Source organism: Herpailurus yagouaroundi, unplaced genomic scaffold, assembly GCF_014898765.1.
Source record: "Herpailurus yagouaroundi ecotype Mexico unplaced genomic scaffold, PumYag 180, whole genome shotgun sequence".
In the NCBI taxonomy this organism is placed as follows: Eukaryota; Metazoa; Chordata; class Mammalia; order Carnivora; family Felidae; genus Herpailurus; species Herpailurus yagouaroundi.
Genome location: NW_024412411.1, coordinates 25,314,267 through 25,335,406, shown reverse-complemented (window position 1 = coordinate 25,335,406; position 21,140 = coordinate 25,314,267). Strand labels below are relative to the sequence as shown.

General features: G+C 40.4%; 2 protein-coding genes across 2 annotated transcripts; both read left to right on the top strand.

Annotated features, from left to right (window-relative positions):
* The first annotated feature begins 605 nt into the window (after positions 1-605).
* Positions 606-19,374, top strand: LOC121039462 (syncytin-2-like). Its single transcript, XM_040489696.1, has 2 exons — positions 606-618; positions 18,039-19,374. Exon 2 carries the CDS (start codon positions 18,253-18,255, stop codon positions 19,066-19,068), a length of 816 nt encoding a protein of 271 aa, XP_040345630.1. The 5' UTR covers positions 606-618; positions 18,039-18,252; the 3' UTR covers positions 19,069-19,374.
* On the top strand, positions 13,431-19,037 carry LOC121039470 (uncharacterized). The gene is given in 4 exon segments (XM_040489705.1): positions 13,431-13,946; positions 13,983-14,734; positions 14,736-16,916; positions 17,228-19,037. Coding segments are annotated over 3 exon segments (3,039 nt in total). The 3' UTR covers positions 16,507-16,916; positions 17,228-19,037.
* Positions 19,375-21,140: the final 1,766 nt, after the last annotated feature.

Genomic DNA, 21,140 nt, shown 5'->3' with positions numbered 1-21,140 from the left:
TCTTTTGGTTTCTGACTTCCCATGTTTCAGATGAACAATTGGCTATAAGAGATTTTTGTACATTTTTAAATGTAATGCTCTTATTTGTTTTTCCAACTTTTAAAAGATATTCTGTATCTCTTTTTCACTGGTTTTCCTATGATAACTACTTTATATGATTTATTTTACAAATATTAATCCTATCTGGCTTTAATAGGGCTTAAGTAACTGAGACAATAGTTTTCAACTGATGAAATAGGGAAAATTTGGAAATTTATAGAAGAAATGAAAGGTTAATTTTGCATATGCTATTATTGAGACACTTACAGAATTGAACTCTAGGACTGTTTAAGGACTGGTTATATAAATCTAGAATGCAATAGAGTGGGAATGTAGATAGGTACAATTACCTAAAGATAGAGTGAATCAAAACAAGAAGAGAATGGAGAACTGTTACAATGGTGTGCCTTGAGTTCAGAAAAGGGAAATTAAGTTATACACACACACACACACACACACACACACACACACACACACACAAAGCAGTTTTGGGATAGTGTTTGAAAAAAATATCTACTTTGTCAGAATTGATGACAGAATAGGAGGTGCTAAAGTAGAGACAGATTACAATAAGAAAATGTTTCTAAAAATTTTGGTGAGGATAAGAGGTTGTAATTGGGTTATAGTTGTTGATATAGATGGTGTCAAGGGAGAGTATTTAACAGGTGATATTTACATCAAAATTTTTATAATGGCTCTTACTATGTATGATTCCATTTGGATATGCTCTAAGAGCCAGGGAGGGGAGATGTTGGAATGCAATGAAAAGTACAGTAATGTTCCTTATTAGAAGCTGTTATTAGTTGAATTTTGTTCTTCAAAAGATATATTCAAGTTCCATGTCTCCAGAACTGTGAGATAATAAATTTGTGTTTTGTTTTGTTTTTATTGTTTATTTTTTTTTTTGAGAGAGAGAGACAGAGACAGAGACAGAGTGGTAGCCAGGGGAGGGGTAGAGAGAGGGAGACACAGAGTCCAAAGCAGGCTTCAGGCTCTGAGCTCTCATCACAGAATCTGATGCAGTGCTCAAATCACAGACTGCAAGATCATGACCTGAGCCAAAGTCAGATGCTTAACTGACTGAGCCACACAGGTGCCCCAAATTTGTGTTGTTTTACGCAATCCAATTTTTGGTACTTTATTATGGCATCTCTAGGAAATTAATACAGAGACAAAACAATAATTACAAAAAGCAAAATGAAATTACATGATTCCTGATTGGCTACTGTAGTTGGTAGAATAAAATTGAGATCACTTCTAATACCTTTTGATCATTCAGCAATTTAAAAAGCAACAGAAAACAGCAGATAATAAGGGAAGGGAGTTGGAAGTTTTGAGTAGAGAAAAGAAGGTGTGGTGCAGTCAACTCAAAAAGTGTATGATTGAATGAGGAATGAAATGGGAAATGAAGTAAGATTGCTAAGCGAGGAGAACCATATGCAATTGTGGCTATATGTGAGCTTGGCTTTATCTTTTTCTTTTAGCCAGGCTCAACTATTTTGAGTCTTGGCTGAAATTTTGTAAAGGATGAACAAAAAAGGAGAGTGGAACTAGACCACTCTGGATATATTCAAGGAAGTGATCACAGTGTCAGACCCTAGTATCTTGTCTAGTAGGGACAGTAGTGAGGATAGAAGGCTAATGGAAAGCAGGCACATGGTGTCTGTTGGCAAGTGGATTCAGCTGAATTAAAAATTGTTAGGGAGGTTATTTAGAATATGTGAGCAGGTGAGAATCTAGTTTGAGGTAGGATGTTTGAAATCAATGTTGGGAGGTGGTGCAGTTAATGTTAAGTAATTGCTTCCCAAGTATTTCTATTCAGGGCATAGATACAAAATGAAAACATATACTGTACATGAAAGCTGAGGTCAACAGATGGGGTTTCTTTCATCCAGTCCCACATAGCTGCCCTTGTAACTGAAGGAATTAATATCTGCGATACACTGTATCTTAATAATGACACAAATACATGGCACAAGATGATGAGAAACTCTCGCTGAGAGTAAGGCGGTGGGAGTAGGTGACTGAAGTGAATTCTGTTGACGTGAGGTAAAGAAACAGGTTAGGGTGTTGAGTGCATTGCATATTTTCTTTTGTATGTTGTCTACCTTTTCCACTAGAATCCTTAATATATTAATTACAGTTATGTTAAACTTTCTGTCCTTAATATGTTAATTACAATTACTTTAAACTTTCTGGCGCCTGGGTAGCTCAGGTCATGATCTCACAGTTGGTGAGTTCAAGCCTTGTGTCGGGCTCTGTGCTGACAGCTCAGAGCCTGGAGCCTGCTTCGGATTCTGTGTCTCCCTCTCCCTCTGCTCCTCCCCTGCTCACATTCCATCTCTCAAAAATAAATAAAGATTTAAAAAAAATTTTTTTAATAAAAAATAAAATAAACTTTCTGTCTTATAATTCCAACATTTGTGTCATATCTGAGTCTGGTTCTGTTGTTTGCTTTGTCTCTTCAGAATGTGTCTTCTTATCTTTAAATTTCTTTGTATCTTTTTTTTTCTTTTTTCTAAAAGCTAGACACAGTGTACCAGAAAGTAGAAACTGAGATAAAATGCCTCTTGTCTGAAGATAATTGGGGTCATTTGAGGTTAATTGGGGTTAATTGCAAAGACTTGGGCTACAAGATTTGTTGTAGCTGTAGGTCTACTGGTCTTGTTTTTTGCCTCTTCTGTTGTGCTTGTTCTCCCCTAAGAACTCTTTAGGGAGCATTCCTTGCAGTTCTGTTAGCTGTAATCCACTGTATTTACACTAGAGTCCTATTGATGTGATAGGAAGGTGTAGGAGAGGGAAAGTTTTATCATCTTGTGATTAAATTGAATTCTTTTGGTGGATCTTTTTCCTTGGGCTAGAGCGCCGCCTTCACAGGTGTTACTTACCTTCCCTACTCCTTCTTTTACAAGTGGTAGAAAGATCTGATCTAGCTGAAGCTGGATAAATGCCTTTAAGGATCTCCAGGTGAGTTAAACCTCTCTTAAAGTCTTATCACCTGGAGATAAGCCTTAGGGGCTTTTTCTTTTCTCTTCACTGTGAGAACCTGCTGGGTTCCTGGAGGTAAAGTCTGTTAAAGCAAGCCTCCTCCCAAGACTGCAGATATCCTAAACTTTCTAACTCACACACTAGTCCACACTCAGCCTCCAGCAATTCAAGTGCTCCTCTGGTGAGTGGCTTCCAGGATTTTGTTCCACGTAAACAGATTTCGACTGTATGCACCTATCTCTCCAAACTTTGGGGTGGCAGCTTACCTTGCAAACTCATTTCTCTGGTAAGTCCAATAAAAATTGTTGATTTTAGTTTTATACAGCTATTTCTTATTGTAAGGATCAGAATAATGAACACTTAGTTCTTTACATATCAGAATTGAAACTGTCTTTTGAAACCAAGCATTTCAACTGAATATGATTATTTCCTTGTCATATCTTTAGACACGGAGTCTTTTTGCTATTTTAACTTTCTTATGAATGTTAGAATGAAGAAAATGCTTTCAAATGTTGTTTATTGTCCTTATGTGTGCATTAAATAATATAAATGACTAAATACAGATTAAAGGGAGATTTTTCTAGGAGATCAAATTTCTAGGTGATTTTGGTGAATTTTATTTATTTTTATTTTTATAAAGTTTATTTACTTTGCGAGAGAGAGAGTATGAGTGGCCAAGGGACAGAAAAAAGGGGGGTGGGGGGAGAGAGTCCTAAGCAGGCTTCGCACTGTCAATGCAGAGCCCAATGCAGGACCCAAACTCAGGAACTGTGAGATCATGACCTGAGCCAAGATCAAGAGTCAGATGCTTAACCAACTGAGAGACTCAGGTGCCTCATATTTAAAAAAAATAATTGCTTTATTTTATGTATTATCTACAATAATTAACTTTTTCATAATAGAATATACCATCATTTAAAAAAAAATATTTGTAGAAAGAATGTGTCTTGCTGTGGTTAGCACAGGATGCTGAACAGAACAGCAAATTAGAAAACTTATAGGTCCTCAGTTACACTGCTAGAGTATCTATGATGAATGATAAAATATTGCAGTTTTAAATAATATAGTTGTAAACATTAAGTATTGAACGTGTGTTTTAGGACTACATTCTTGCAATGTTTATGTATTATATGCATTTGTATGTGCTTTGTGTTTGATTCTTATTAGAAGTAGAATCTTGTCTGAATCATCTGAAGTGAGAAAAGACATAGTCACAGGTTCTGTAAAAGTTGTGTGACAAAGTTCCTTGAAGACAAAGATATGGATAGATATGGATATGATAGAGGGAATAGGAGTTTTGATTTAGTCTCACCCTGGTTTGCATCCCAACTATACAACTTGTTACTGTCTAAAAACCTCCCCTCTCTAGATCCATTTTTTTCTTCTTCCAAGTTGGGATCTTTTCATCATACCTCCATCCTAACTGTTTTCCTACCATTCCTCCTTTCTGTTACTACCTTAAAGATTCAAAATCTCCAAATTCACCTGCTAGATATATAGAGCATTTCACAGTTTATTCCCTGCATGTTTGAAATCACTTCTGTTGCTGATTCTTCATTCTTTTCATTTTTTTAATTAAAAAGGTTTTTCGATGTTTTATTTATTTTTGAGACAGAGAGAGACAGAACATGAACAGGGTAGGGGCAGAGAGAGAGGGACACACAGAATCTGAAGGAGGCTGCAGGCTCCAGGCTCCGAACTGTCAGCACAGAGCCCGATGCAGGGCTTGAACTCACGGACTGTGAGATCATGACCTGAGCCGAAGCCGGATGCTTTACCTACTGAGCCACCCAGGTGCCCCTGATTATTCATTCTTAATAGCCACAAGTATCCAGATGTCTTTTGTGACTCTAGCTTTTCCTCTATGTCTGCTGCTACATATTTGCCCATGAGAGTTCTACCACCCTTTCAGATCTAGTCCATGTTTAACATTATGAAGGATTACTTCCAGATCACTGTTTCTAATACCCCTATTGTTATATTTTACATCAAGACATTATTTCTGGACACCATTATCAAATATCTGCATCATTGACTAGTTTGTGATTTCCTAGAATTCAGAAACTACACACACATTTGCATCACTCATAGTGATTGTATCACTCATAGTCTATTGTTTTGTCCATGATAAATTCTCAGGGTTTAATTTGGGCTAAGTTTTTTTTTTTTTTTTTTTCTATGACCTAAATGTTGCCCGTAACGTACATTATGTTATTCTCTGATAAACATGATCTCATCCCATAGCAAATCTCTCTAAACTCTTATTGGAGATTACTTGCTTCACAATTGACTAGACAGAAAAACAACAACAACAAACAACAAGCAAAAACAAACAAAAAGCTATCCTGTATTTTAATGCATTTGGTCAAGTCTGAGAGGTTTAGGCCCAAGTGGTCCATGTTTTCTCCAATTTGTGGCTGTGCCTAAGCTGTGTCTGGGGATGTCTAGTTGGAAATCCTCCAAATAATATTAGGATACTCCAACATGTCATGGAAGAGGAAAAATTAATGTTAAACTAAGCAATGCTATATGTCATGGAGGTCCTTTATTGGGACGTGGCTGATGCTTCAATTACCTGAGGTTTTTAAACTGGCTTAGGGCTTTAAAATATTAGGTCAATATATTTTCTGTGTTTACCTGCCATTTCTTCTGAAAGTAATAACAACTTATAATATTTGCATGAGTATGTTAAATCGTGCTTTAAAATATAATGAAGTATATCACATTCAGCAGGGACCTATAATCCTTTGACTGAAGTTAGAATTCAGAAGTGTCAATACTGTGTACTTGAATCTTCTTACCTTTTCTGGGTCAGGAAAAAAAATATATATACATTTATGTAAATGTAAATTTGTATATTTTCTCTATTGCTCTCACTTGTATCTTTGTTTTTTATCATGGGATGATACAAATAAATTCATCTAGCTCTTTGAATGACTCAAATACAAACATTTTGTTAAAAGAAAGATATATATTTTCTTTTGACATTCAAACCATATCACTCTTAATATCCATTCTTTTCCCAAATAACCCAAAGCCCATACAACTTTCCTGTGTTTACTTTTACTTCTAGGATCTGTAGCACATGTATGAACTGACACTAACATCCCTTTCCAAGCTTTCCTGAACAATTCATTATAAATTAGTTATTTTTTTATGTTTATTTTATTTTGAGAGTGAGAGAAAGAGTGCAAGCAAGGGGAGAGGGGAAGAGAGGGAGAGAGAGAGAGAGAGAGAGAGAGAGAGAGAGAGAGAGAGAAAATCCCAAGTAGGCTCCACACTGTCAGTGAGGAGCCCCACCGTGGGGCTTGAACCCATGAACCATGAAATCATGACCTGAGCTGAAATCAAGAGTTGGACACTTGACAGACTGAGCCATCCAGGCACCCCTGCTATTTCTATGTAGTATTAATCTTTACTTCAAGGTTTTTCTATATTTACCCTAGAAAATATAAATTACACCTTCAAGAAGACTTAAAAATAATTAATGCCTTGTCATGGAAGGATAAAGAACTTTAGAAGAAATAGTTTACATCATAAGTTATGAAATTTACACATGCCTTCTTCAAAATAAAGACAAAGAAAAGGAAATGTTAATCATAGAAATGTTAGCCTTTTGAGAAAATGTGAACAGATTACACAGGAAGGGTGAGGAAGTACAGCCAGTATACATCCAGTGCAAAACTTGGATGGCAGCAAGGCCAAGATTTATCACAGCCCGTGAGGTATCCTCTAAATTCAAAATTAGTTTTCAATATTTGTTTATTATATCTTAAGTATATTCTTATTTTAAAGTACTTAAAGATTCTCTGATAAATCCTGACATGTTTATATCCCAGTAATAATTTATGATATATTTTAAAAGAGAACACCTTAAAGAGAAAAAAAAATGTTAATACTAGTTAACATAATAAAATATTAATACTGGTTAATCTTTATACTTAAAGTATTCCCATAAATTATATGATTTAATATATTCACAAAACTTGTATTCTTTAAAATAATTAGGGATAGAAAAAGGTCCCTTTGAATTATGTTCCTGATTATCTCAAACTTTCAACTCCCTATTGAGGCTAGTACAAAAAATCAAAATGAATGACCCGAGTGGGGGAGGCCTAGGGGGTATATCCAGGACTGTACAGCCTCCTGGATCATGGCACTCTTGGACCTAAGGGTGAAGCTAAGGGACCCATGATTAGAGAAGAAGGTTTGCTTTTCCTAGAGGATTCAGGTAAAGGGAATAATGCCTCAGGGTATTCAGCTGCAGAATCCTCTGACTCTCCCAAAGAAAGAGGGACAGCTTATTCTATGGGAATCTGGAAGAGTATGCCAAAACTGATAGAATTTGACAGACCTGTGGTCTACAATAGTAGCCGATTGCTTCCCCTTCCTGTGTTTGGGGTAGGAGTGACAGACAGGTGCACTGGAGATTAGGGATCACAAAAAGTCTTTGAATACCTTTAGGAGAAGAATAAAGTTTTGCCAATTCACTTACCACTGGCCTAACTTGGTAATAATTCTCTCACTGCTTATGTTATTTTTTTAATCTTTATTTTTTTAGTACTTGACAAAATCTGAAGGATATACGTATTAATATACGTATTAATATACGTATTAATGAATTTAAAACCACCGTAACTAAATATGTACACAACACACACATACACTTTCATGCATACATACACACACAACTTAGTAACCTAAGGGAAGAGGTCTAAGTTCTATATCACAGAGATTTCTAGTAAACAACTACTAGATTGTCCAAAGGGAAAAACCAATGAAAAGATTTAAGAAACAAAAACAAACAAAAAAAGCGAAAGCAAAAGCGATTCCTGGAAATTAGAGATTACATTTAAATTAAAAAAAAAAAAAGTAATGGACAAAATCAGGCTAAAGGATTGTCCTTCCTGAGAATGTATATTAATGGTTTTAAGTATATAAGAAGGAGAAGAAGAAGAAGAAACCAGAAACTAGAAAAAACAGTGATATAAAAATCGTAAGGGAAACGATTAGAGAGTTGAAGAAAAGATCCAAAGACCTAACATGAGCAGTAAATGTTCCAAAGGGAACAAAGATATCAGGACAATGAATTGAACAAATGGTTTGAAATTTTCCCTAAGAAAAGGGCTGAAGTTTGTAGGTTAAAAATCTAAGACAAGATTAATAATTACAAAAATCCTCTCAGTCCTATAATATTCTGGTGAAATTCTTGAACTCCAGAGATAATACAAAAATTATGTTTTTGAACATTATGAAAGTCTGCTTACAAAGGGCAGACAACCTTACAAAAAAACTGACTTCTCCCCTGAAATCTTGTATGCTAAAATCACTAGAGAGATACATGCATGCAAATCAGAGAAAGGAACAAAATCCATTAATGTTGTATTTAGTCAAGATATCACAGATATCTTGAGGCAAATGAATACATTTTGGGAAATGTAAGAGTTTAGAGAAAATTATTGAAAAGAGTATAGAAAATTTTATGAATGTTATTTAATTCCCTCAAGTTTCACACTTAGGTAGAAAAAAGTAAAAGTCATAACTTGAAAATACTCAGCAGGTGAACTAACCATCTACTAACTTAATCACATCATTTTGTTAGTAATTTGTAATTTTGCAAAAAATTTAAACACATTAAATAAGGTATAACTAACAAGATGTTAATTTGTGTTACATTTATGTTTATAATAACATATATGGTTCACTCTATATACCTAAAAAGGCCTATAGCAGTTTGTCCTCATGGATTTTCTTTAAGTAGAAGCAAACCAAATGGGAAAAGATAAATGTACTTGGCAGTATTTTGCCCTGTCCTTCCCAGAAGTAATGGCCTAGCAGAAGATAGTTTTCAATCCTCACATGCTTTTTATTATATTTTTGATACTATGTAGTTATATATGAGAAGAGTAATACATCAAAACAATAAAAATGGTAACATGTATGCATAGGTGTTTACAATGTCTTGTGGTCACAAACATCTGGACTGAGAATATTCTGAAGTATATCTTCTTTTGTACATGTGGGAGAAATTCTAGTCCAAATACCTTGGAGGGAAGTTACTAATTCCAGGGTATATTTTTCATCTTTACCAAATACACCCAAATTGCTTTTGTAGTTTCTCTTTTTTGCTTAATGTTTGATACGTTTAAAGCCTTGACATTAATACTTCATGTGTATATTTGGAACAGTTACAATTCCCAGTTTGATTCTTTTCAATTGTATTTAAGGAATAAACTTATTCAATTTTTGTATGTCTGAAATGATAGTGTATGCCTATTCAACTTTAAATTTATTTTCTGCTCAGCACTTTGAAGATATTATTTCATCTTCTGGCTGTTTTGATACTATTGTGAAGTTCAAGTCCCAATATTGTTTCTCTGTAAGCAGTCTTTCTTTCTTTAGACTATATTTAAAACTTTTTCTTTAAATTTTTATGGCCTGTCCTTATGATGCTTAGAATAATAACAATCATTATTAATATTAATTATTTATTATTATTATTGATACCTGAGTTCTAACAAACCGGAAAAACTCCAATGTGAGGTGAGAGTAGCCTGAGGTTTTAAAGATGATGTAAGCAGTATATATTCCAAAAACATCTGAGGAAAGACCCAAAGTTAGCAATTCTTAGAAGACGCATATTACCATGAGGAACCAAGATACATAAACTAAATGTCTAATTTTTTTTTTCCTTGAGGACTGATCTCAGCCTATTCTTATAATGATAGTAGACATATTTGTGGCTTCCATCTTTATGTTAGAGTTCCAAATTTCTTCTTATAATTTATAATCTTTTCATTCCTTTAACTTTGTGGCTGCTAAAAAAAAAAAACAACAACAAAAAAAACCACTCTTAATGTATTAAAGAAATTAAGAAATTTATCTAGCACTACCAGCATAGTATCCCATTATTGTCCTCCCTTATCAATTTATGACCCTAAGGATTGTTGCTTTTTTTTGGCCAAAATTATGTTATTAAGAAGACAGTTTGTTAGATTTTTTAGGCATTATAGTAGAATGGTTCGTAGTATTACATTTTGGACATAGGAGAATCTTTGTATTCTATTAGTTATATACTTATTTGTATTTTATGGTAATTGTGGATTTACATGCAATTGTAAGAAATAATATGAAAAGATTCTGAAAACTTGTACCCTATTTCTACAAATGGCAACAACTTGAAAAATTATAATGCAGTATCACAACTATGATATTGATACTAATGTAAGCCATCATTAATGTTCTAATTTCCCCAGTTTTTCTTGTACTAATGTGTATATTTGTGTGTCTGTTTAACTGTACGTATTTCATCACCTGTGTAGGTTTGTTATCCTACAAATCCTGCATATCCTGTTATCCTACATATCCTGTCAATGTTATGATTTAGAAAAGCTCCATTATCACAAACCTTCCTCACTTTGTACTATTACAACCACACTCTCGTCTCCCCCCACTTCTTGCATACACCTCTCTCTCATGTCTGTCAACTACTTATTTGTCCTCCTTGTCCAAAGACAAGGTAACTTGTCTTTCCATCCTGTTCACCTGGTCTTACACAGTGTGGCAGTTTTTAAATTAAAATAATAATAATAATAATAATAATAATAATAATAATAATAATAATAAATAAGACGAAATACCCCAGAAATCAATTTGAGGATTGTCAGAATGCACTCCACAACTAAAGGAAGAGGCCACATTGAAGAAGATAAAGAGTGTGGAGGTGTGGTTTAGGGGAAAAATGGATTGCCAGTGCTATGGAGAGAAAAAGGGCAGAAAAGGACATGAGACAGAAGAGCACACAGGGGAATGCACAAGGAGAAAGTTTCCCCCAAGCCACTGGCTTATAAAATGAGAGGGGCTGAATTGTGTGAGTTCTTGCAAGCAGCAGGGATTAAAGGCTGGAGATTTAGAGGTCAGTAGGCTTGACTGGGATCTAGCCAAGATGGCACGCTGCTGCTCTAGAGAGAAGGCAGACAAACGACCTGGGGGCAGACAGTATGGAAACAGTGATCTGAACAATGTCTGGGGCACAGAAGGGGGTAATTTGCTGTTCTCGGAGATAGATTTGGGTTGTTTCCACTCTTCTTGGGGTCCCCCAAATATCCTGAGGTCCTGAGCCTGCCACAGGCTGCTTGATTACACCTGTAATGAAAGTACCTAGCCAATTTGTTTTCCAAAGGGGCTGCACTGGCTCCATAAAGTCAACCTTAATACCATAAAGTTGTCTGGTCATATCTGAGCCTATGCATGTCTCTCTCAAATATGACATTCTAGTCAAAGCCTTGGTAATGTAACCAATGTTCTCAATGGTGACATTACATGAGGACCAGCTTCTTATTGAACTTATGCAAATAACTACGATTATTTTTGCATTTTTGTCATTGCCACAAGCCCCACCAAACCCTTCTAGATATGAACTTACAGCTAATACACTTCTCACATCTGGCATTAACACCACCAGGGCCTTTATTTGTTGGATTATTGTTTTGATCTTTAAGATAGCCTCTTGTGTGACTGGCTCCCCAATCCCATCAGCTTCCCTTCTTAACCAAGGCATTTAAAAGTCTTAATATATGTGTTAGATTGGGGGAAAAAAAGTTTTCCAGTCAGCCAATAAACCACGAAAAGCCTATAGTTCCTTTTCCATTTTAGGGATTGGGATTTATCAGTGACCATTGCTGGCATCACCTTTGTCTTACCTAACCAGATGACACCAAGGATCTTTACTGACTAACCCAGCCCTTGGATCTTGTCGATGTTTACTTTCCATCCTCATGACTCAAGTAACCTGTAATAATATGGCTGCTTAAGACAGGGAGGTTAAATCTTCACAGGTTAACATGATATCACCCATATAATGATAAAACACCATCTCCTTTGACAATACCCATTTTTCCAAATCTCTGGCTACCATCCCATGACAAATTGAGGGACTGTGGAGATCCCCCTGGGGAAATGCCTGGAAGGTCCATTGTCTTTCATTCAATGTGAAGATGAATTGGTTTTAGGATTCAAGTCCTGATGGAGTGCTGATAGATCCAGTACACAATAATGTGTCTTAATGGATGCCATGACTTTCTATCAGCAGACTATATTTAGTACTGCTGCATGGATGGGCAGAGTAACTTTGTTGAGTTCCCTATAATCTATTGCCACTCACCAGGTCCTGTTATATTTCTTTATAGGCCACAAGGAACTACTGAATGAGATTTGAGTAGGCCTAATTACCCCCACCTTTTCTAATTCTTTAATGGTAATGGTAATCTCATTATTTGCATTTTTTTTTTTTTTTTTTTTTTTTTTTTTTACTCTCCAGGAACAATAGCTGTATAGGTTCTCATTTTGCATTATCCATAGCAATGGGTTTCACTACTTGGATGTGCAACCTGAACTCCCCTGTCATTGTAGTTAGATCCAGATCCTATAGAACATCTATACCCAAAATATATTCAGAAATGGGGAAAACATGCACTTGAAAACAGTAGAGAGGGAGCCTACTGATCCGTAGGAGAGACTATTTTGTCTGACATTGATAAATTGTTCCCTATAACCATCAATAACCTCTATATCTTGCTGAAATTTTGAGGGGTTTCCATAGGTAAGTGCATTCAGCTCCAGTGTCTGTTACAGCTAATACAGTCCATTTGTTAGAGACCAATATATGGTTAAGTCAACATGGAGCCTCCAGTTGCTCCCTATTGCACACAATAGAGGGTAATGTTGACCTAACCCTGAGTCTCTAGGGGTAGCCAGTATCCATCCCTGAAGTTCTTCAATTAGGGGGACTGGGTGATACATTTTGATTTTTTGAGCCTTCTTTCAAGGGATTAAATTATTTCCAAGGGGAACCAGGAGGACAGGAAGCAGCAGCTGCACCGGAGCCAGGGGGGCGGGGGGCAGCAGCCGCGCCAAGCCCCATTGAAAATGAAACCAACTGCGAAGGGCCAGCCTGCCGAACTCGTGGGCGCACCCAGCGTGAGCCAAGCTCTCGCCTCCCCGACTCCACTGTGGCCCTACCCCTGTGGGAAATAGGACCCCCCGATGAAACGGGCAACCCCCGACTCCAGTACTGGCCCTTCTCCACCAGTGACCTTTATAATTGGAAAACCCAAAATGCTCGGTTTTCTGATAACCCTAGAGATCTTATAGCCCTCCTAGAGACCATAATGTTCACCCACCAGCCTACCTGGGATGACTGCCAACAGCTTTTGAGAATCCTGTTCACCACGGAAGAAAGGGAGAGAATTCAACTTGAAGTGCGGAAGCTGGTCCCCAGGGAAGATGGTTGACCCACTGTTAACCCTGACCTCATTAATGCAGCGTTTCCCCTGACTCGGCCTAATTGGGACTACAACGCAGCAGAAGGTAGGGGATGACTGCTCATTTATCGCCAGACTCTAATGGCGGGTGTCCGGGCTGCAGCACGCAAGCCCACCAATTTGGCCAAGGTGTACTCGGTAGTACAAGGTAAGACAGAGAGCCCTGCCACCTTTTTAGAAAGATTAGTGGAAGCCTTTAGGCAGTATACCCCCATGGACCCCGAGGCCCCCGAAAATCAGGCCGCTGTTGTAAGGTCTTTTGTAAACCAGGCTGCCTATGACATCAAAAAGAAACTCCAAAAATTAGAGGATTTAGAAGGAAAACAGATCCAGGACTTACTCCGCATTGCTCAGTGGGCATATAATAATCGGGACGCTCCAGAAGATAAACAGCTCAAAGCCACCAGGAAAATGACTAAAGTCTTAGCTGCCATAGTTCAGAAAAATCAAGGGCCCACAGGAGAACAGAAAACTCGCCCCCCTAGGCACCCCCTAGACAAAGACCAATGTGCCTACTGTAAAGAAAAAGGACGTTGGATTCGTGACTGTCCCAAAAAGAAACAACTGCGCTCGGGATCAGAGCCATGGCAAACCAAAGTGGCCCCCATCCTATTTACCCAGGACTCAGAATAGGGAAGACGGGGTTCGGACCCCCTCCCCGAGCCCAGGGTAATCCTACAAGTTGAGGGGACCCCTGTGCAATTCCTCGTGGACACAGGAGCTCAGCATTCAGTACTCACTAGCCCTCATGGAAAAATCTCTGATAAGTCCTCCTGGGTCCAGGGACCTACAGGAACTAAAAAATATCCTTGGACCACCCAATGAACCGTGGATCTAGGGACAGGAAGGGTAACCCATTCCTTTTTGGTTATCCCGGATAGTCCCTGCCCCTTGCTGGGAAGAGATCTCCTCACGAAAATAGCTCAGATTCACTTTCAGCCTGAAGGGCCTAAAGTGACTGACTCCCAGGACCAACCTATCTCGGTCCTCACCATACAGCTGGAAGATGAATATCGGCTTCACCAAACTCCACCCTTCCCAGAACAGGATATTGACTACTGGCTCCACTGGTGTCCCGAAGCCTGGGCAGAAACCTGGGGAATAGGGCTAGCGAAATATCGTCCTGCTCTATTCATAGAAGTTAAGCCAGGGGTCGACCCCGTGAGGGTCAAGCAGTACCCCATGTCAGCAGAGGCCAGGCTGGGCATCACCCCACACATCCGCCGTCTCCGCGATGTCGGTATCCTTAGACCATGCCATTCGGCGTGGAATACCCCTTTGTTGCCTGTGTGCAAGCCTAACAGTGGAGATTACCGGCCAGTGCAAGACCTAAGAGAGGTCAACAAACAGGTTATGGACATTCACCCTACCGTGCCCGACCCTTATACTCAGTACCCTCAGCCCAGACAAACAATGGTACACTGTCCTTGATTTAAAAGATGCCTTTTTCAGCCTGCCTTTGGCCCCCAAGAGCCAAGACATCTTTGCATTCGAATGGGCGGATCCAGAAAGAAGCATAAATGGACAACTCACCTGGACCCGACTTCCACAAGGATTTAAAAATTCCCCTACCCTATTTGATGAAGCCCTGCATGAAGATTTAAGTAAGTACCAGAAATTAAACCCAAATGTGTCTCTCCTACAATATGTAGATGACCTCCTTATTGCAGCTGAGACCCGAGAAGCCTGTCTCGTGGGGACGAAGAACCTCCTGCAGACGCTGGGGAACCTAGGGTACCGCGCATCCGCTAAGAAGGCCCAAATCTGAAAACCTGAGGTAATATATCTGGGGTACCTACTAAAAGAAGGACAAAGATGGCTCACTGATGCCCGGAAAGAGACTGTCCTCCGCATTCCGCGACCCACCACGCCTCTACAGGTGAGAGAATTCCTGGGGTCTGCAGGATTCTGCTGGTTATGGATCCCAGGTTTTGCTGAAATGGCCAAACCCCTTTACGCAGTCTCTAAAAACCAACCATCATTTGAATGGTCTGCGGAAGCTGAGCAGGCATTCCAACAGATAAAGAGAGCCCTCCTATCGGCCCCAGCTCTAGGACTGCCCGATATCTCTAAGCCTTTCCACTTATATGTGGACGAACATAAAGGCATAGCCAAGGCAGTGCTAACCCAGCATCTAGGTCCATGGGCCAGACCAGTGGCCTATCTCTCAAAAAAACTGGACCCTGTAGCCGCAGGATGGCCCCCTTGTCTCCGGATAATAGCGGATACAGCCCTAATGGTTAAAGACGCCGATAAGCTATCCCTGGGCCAAGAGTTACATGTCACCACACCCCACGCCATCGAAGGAGTGCTCAAGCAGTCCCCCGATAGGTGGATTAGCAATGCCCGGATGGTCCACTATCAGGGACTCCTGTTAAATCCCTTGCGGATCACATACACCTCTCCTCGAACTCTAAACCCGGCCTTGCTGCTACCCGACCCTGACCTGGACTCCCTGCTCCATGACTGTGCCAACATCCTAGCGCAGATCCATGGAATAAGGGAAGATCTACAGGACCAGCCTTTACCTGATGCTGAGGTCACCTGGTTCACGGACGGAAGCAGTTTCGTCCATCAAGGACAGAGGTATGCGGGGGCAGCAGTGACATCCGAGACTGAAGTAATATGGGCAGAGGCTCTGCCCCCAGGAACTTCTGCCCAAAGGGCAGAACTGATTGCCTTGACACAAGCATTAAAAATGGGGCGGGACCGCAAAGTGACTGTATATACAGACAGCCGGTATGCCTTTGCCACAGCCCATATACATGGGGCAATATACCATGAGAGGGGACTACTCACTGCTGAAGGCAAAGATACCAAAAATAGAGATGAAATTCTGGCCCTATTGGTCGCTATTTGGGGCCCTAAGAAACTGGCCATAGTACATTGCCCGGGTCACCAAAAAATAACTGATACAATCTCTTGAGGAAATAATCTAGCTGACCAAACTGCACGCCAGGTAGCGCAAAAACCCATCCCAGTATTACCTGCGCAGCTACCAGACCCAGGGCCCCGAGATTTACCCCCACAGCCTGAATACTCAGAAGATGATCTTATCTGGATGCGCAAGCTCCCAATGACCCGAGTTACAGATGGATGGTGGAGGGACTCCAGAGATGCCTTATCCTTCCCGAAAAATTGGGCCACGCAATCCTGACAAAAATACACCACTCTACCCACTTGGGGCCCCGAGGACTTCAAGATCTCATCAGACAATCCAAACTGGTATTAAGAAACATCTCTGACCAGACAGAAAGGGTTGTGACAGCCTGTTCTGCATGTCGACTCCAGAATGCACACCCACACGCTACAGCCCAAGGCCACCGTGAAAGAGGAACCCTACCAGGATCCCACTGGGAAGTGGACTTCACCAAGGTAAAGCCCAGCAAATACGGCTATAAATACTTACTAGTGTTCATAGACACCTTTTCAGGATGGACTGAAGCCTTCCCAACCAAGAAGGAAACGGCACAGATTGTAGCCAAAAAGATCCTAGAAGAAATCCTGCCCAGGTATGGTTTTCCAGTAATGATAGGGTCAGACAATGGACCTGCATTCGTCTCTAAGGTAAGTCAGGGACTGGCTTCCGTACTTGGGGTAGATTGGAAATTACATTGTGCCTACCGGCCCCAAAGCTCAGGACAAGTAGAAAGAATGAATAGAACATTAAAAGAGACCCTTACTAAATTGACTATGGAGACTGGCGCTAATTGGGTAGAACTACTCCCCTATGCTCTGTACAGGGTTCGCAATTCCCCATACAAATTGGGCCTTACACCCTTTGAAATCATGTTTGGCAGACCCACACCTGTCATACCTAACCTTAAGTTAAGCCTCATTCAATTAGATCAAGATAACAGCCTTTTATCTTCCCTCAGGGCCCTACAGTGAGTTCATGAGGCCGTGTTGGCCTAAACTAAGAGAACTGTATGAGACGGGGCCCCCATCCACACCTCATCAGTACCGCCCGGGAGACTGGGTCCTGGTCAAGTGACACCGACAAGAAAACTTCGAACCCAGATGGAAAAGACCTTACCAGATCATCCTGACAACTCCCACCGCCATCAAGGTAGATAACATCCCTACCTGGATTCACCACACCCATGTTAAACCTGCCGACCCGCTGTCCAACCTCGTGGGACACACTGACAAAAAAACTGCTTGGACTGTAGACCAGAGTAAGAACAACCCCCTCAAACTAACCTTGCACTGTACTCTCCCTAAACATGATCAAGATAATGATCATTATCCTGCTAGCCCTAAACTTCAACCCCCTAAAGGGGGGACTGAATGCACCCGTTGATAAACAGGCATTGCTACAAGCCCTATATGGAAGGCCCTGTGATTGCAAAGGTGGCATAGTTACCACCATTGCTCTGTCACATAGTAAAAGGATAGTAGCTGGCTCCGTAGGATGAGGGGGTCTACAGCGGCCTTACACCCAAACCCAAGATTGTGGGACCACAATCGCTTACCTCACCCAGACTTATGACAGCACAGGATTCGAAAAGCAGCAATGGTTATGTGTTAACAAACCCGAGCCCTTACCCACCATGACAGAATGCCCTTGCAAAACTTTCCAGGAGTCGATACACAGTTCTTGTTATGACTCCTATCAGCAATGTATAGGGCCAGATAATGCTACTACCTACTTTACGGCCATCCTACAAAGTACCAGAGCAGCCATAGCCAGTGATGGCTGCCGTGGCTCAGTTGGAGCCACCATCTGCTGGAACCCTCGAGCCCTATACATGTGTCAGACGGTGGAGGGCCCCAAGACGCTGTTAGACAAATTGAAACGCAAAAGAAACTTAAAGACCTCACGAAACATATGTATCCACAGCTTAACTACCACCCCCTAGTTCTCCCTAGGCACAGCCCTTACTAGTTAGACCCTCAGACAATGTCTATCCTAGAAACCACCTTCTCACTCTTAAACACCCCTAACCCAATTTTAGCCCAAGATTGCTGGCTGTGCCTACCCCAACAAGCTCCCCGACCCATCGCCATCCCCACCATAGTTAATATTAGCATAACCAATGACTGCTTCCCCTCTTCCCTACCTGAACCCTTCCCCGTTCAGTTCATTAGTCCGTTCAACGCATCTTGCTTCATAAGTAACCTTACCTCTCAGAACAACGGCATAGATGTAGGAATCACGTCCCTTGCCCAATGCCACCAGTACATCACTATCAGCTCCTCCCTATGCAGTACTAACACCACTGTATTCGTCTGTGGGAATAACCTAGCCTATACCTACCTCCCCCATAATTGGACTGGAATATGTGTCCTGGCCACTCTGTTACCAGATATTGACCTGGTTGCAGGGAAGACCCCCATGCCCATCCCTAGTCTGGACTTTGTAACTGGCAGATCCAAGCGAGCTGTGGCTGTAATCCCCCTCCTAGCGGGCCTAGGAATTACAGGTGCAGTAACTACTGGGACAGCAGGGTTAGGAGTCTCTATACACTCCTATCTGCGACTCTCCCGTCAACTAATTGATGATGTCCAAGCCTTGTCAAGGACAATCCAAGATCTGCAAGACCAGCTAGATTCCCTAGCAGAAGTAGTGTTACAAAATAGAAGGGGTTTAGACCTACTAACCGCAGAACAAGGTGGCATCTGTTTAGCCCTACAAGAAAAATGTTGTTTCTATGCCAACAAATCAGGAATAGTTCGGACCAAAATTAAACAGCTCCGGGAGGACCTCGCGCGCTGACGAAAAGAACTAGCCGAAAACCTACTTTGGTCAGGGCTCCATGGGTTTCTTCCCTACCTCCTTCCCCTTTTAGGTCCCCTACTATGCCTCCTTCTCCTTTTTACTGTCGGCCCCATTATAATTAACAAAATAATTAATTTTGTCAGAGATAGACTAAACACCGTTCAGGTTATGGTCCTTAGGCTGCAGTATCAGCCCCTGGACACGGAAAACGAGCTTGATTAGCTAACACTGTAGGACCCAAGATTGGCTCCTCGGGTACTTGAAAAAGGGGGGAATGAGAAGCCTAAGAAAACTGAAACTTAATCAGCTTGTTCCGCTTCTGTACATGCTTGAATTACGGGAAACTGAAACCTAACCAGCTTGTTCCGCTTCTGTACAATTGCTTGGCGCGCCCGCGAACTCCTGCCCAATCGGTGCATTACCCGTACCCCCCAGCTTAATGTCAACCAATCAACTCCCCCGCTGACTGGAAATACCCCAAACTGTTTACCTCAGCCTATAAAAAGCCTGCGCAAACTCCCCTCGGGACCTCGGAGCATCACTGTTCGTGAATGCACGGAGGTCCAGGTTCCAACCTGAAATAAATGGCCCTTGCCGCTTGGCTTTGACTCTGGACTCTGGTGGTTCGTTCTTTGGGGTCTCTCGAGCTTCGGGCGTTACAGCAAGACTGTCAGAGTCCCAGATAATACATCTTGCCACAATTTTTGAGAGAACTTGATGGGCCAACTTTCCACCATTTTATCATCTGCAGGATCCTTTGTTTTTCCTATTTCTCTACTTACATCCCTTATGACAAACTCTTTCAGTTCTAAGTCAGCCACCATAACAGCTATGATAGCAATGAGTTAGTTGATTAGCTATAGGGGATAGAACAGATACTAAAGTAGTGTACTATGCCCCAGGGCCTGACTGTAAAATGCAGTCTTTCATACGAAAGGAAAATAATTCTTCATCTGGGTCTCTAAAATACTGGGTGTAAATGGCACATTTCATTTCCAATTTGCATATAATTATAGTTCTTCCAAAAAGTTCCAGCATAATCGAGGGGTGGGAACATCCCCTTTGTTAGGCCAGGTTATCTTAATGCTAGCATTTATCCAATCAATCAAATTAAGAACCTATGATTCTCACCCATGCCTGTAAGTATATAATCTTTGTCACAAGGCAGGTTGAGCAGTGACTGAGGACATTTTTGATATCTCAAACTCATTTACCATAATACCATCTTCCTGAGTATCATACAGTCAACGCCCAAGTGACCACCTCTTCTCAGCCCTTTTGCTTCCCCATACAGGTTTCAGACATTTCCTATCTAATCTCTATCTAATTGTCTCATCCCCAGATGTTCCAGGGCACTACACACCTACTCTCCATCCATTCTATGCAGCTATTCTGACCTTAATCCCCAGGCTTTAGGGAGCCAGAGGCAAGATGGTAGAGTCACAAGGTAGTTATCTAAAGTGGCACCATCTGTGTACCAGAGGGAAGAACAAGATGGAGGGCCAAAGATAGAATCAGTGTTGTCAGTACTAGTACACATGCATTACCAATTGTTCCAGCACCGTTTGTTGAAAAGACTATTATTTCTACATTGACTTGCTTTTGCACATTTGTAAAATTACTTGAACATATTTGTGTGGGTCTATTTCTGTGTCCTCTATTTGTTCCATTGAATTAAGTGTCTGTCCTTCCATCAAAGTCATACATTCTTGATTACTGTAGGAATTTAATAAAGGGTAAATTGGGCGAAGGGATCACTCCCCCTTTATGCTACTTTGTCAATTTTTTTTTAAAGCTATTATAGGTCCTGTGCAATTCATATAAATTTAAAATAAACTTGTGTATGTCCACAAAAACCCTGTTGGGATTTTAATGGGAATTTCGGTGGGCCTATAAATCAATAAAGAGAATTGACCTCTTTACTTTATTCAGTCTTCCAATCGATGAACACCATGTATCCATTTATTTTGGTGTTTGATTTCTTTCATCAACATTTTATAAAATTCAGCATCCAAGTCATACATTTTATTAAGTATATACGTTATATGTTTTGTTAGTATTTCACTTTT

Excerpts from the sequence above, each read along its gene's own strand:
- LOC121039462 (XM_040489696.1), top strand. The coding sequence starts at position 18,253 with ATGTCTATCCTAGAAACCACCTTCTCACTCTTAAACACCCCTAACCCA.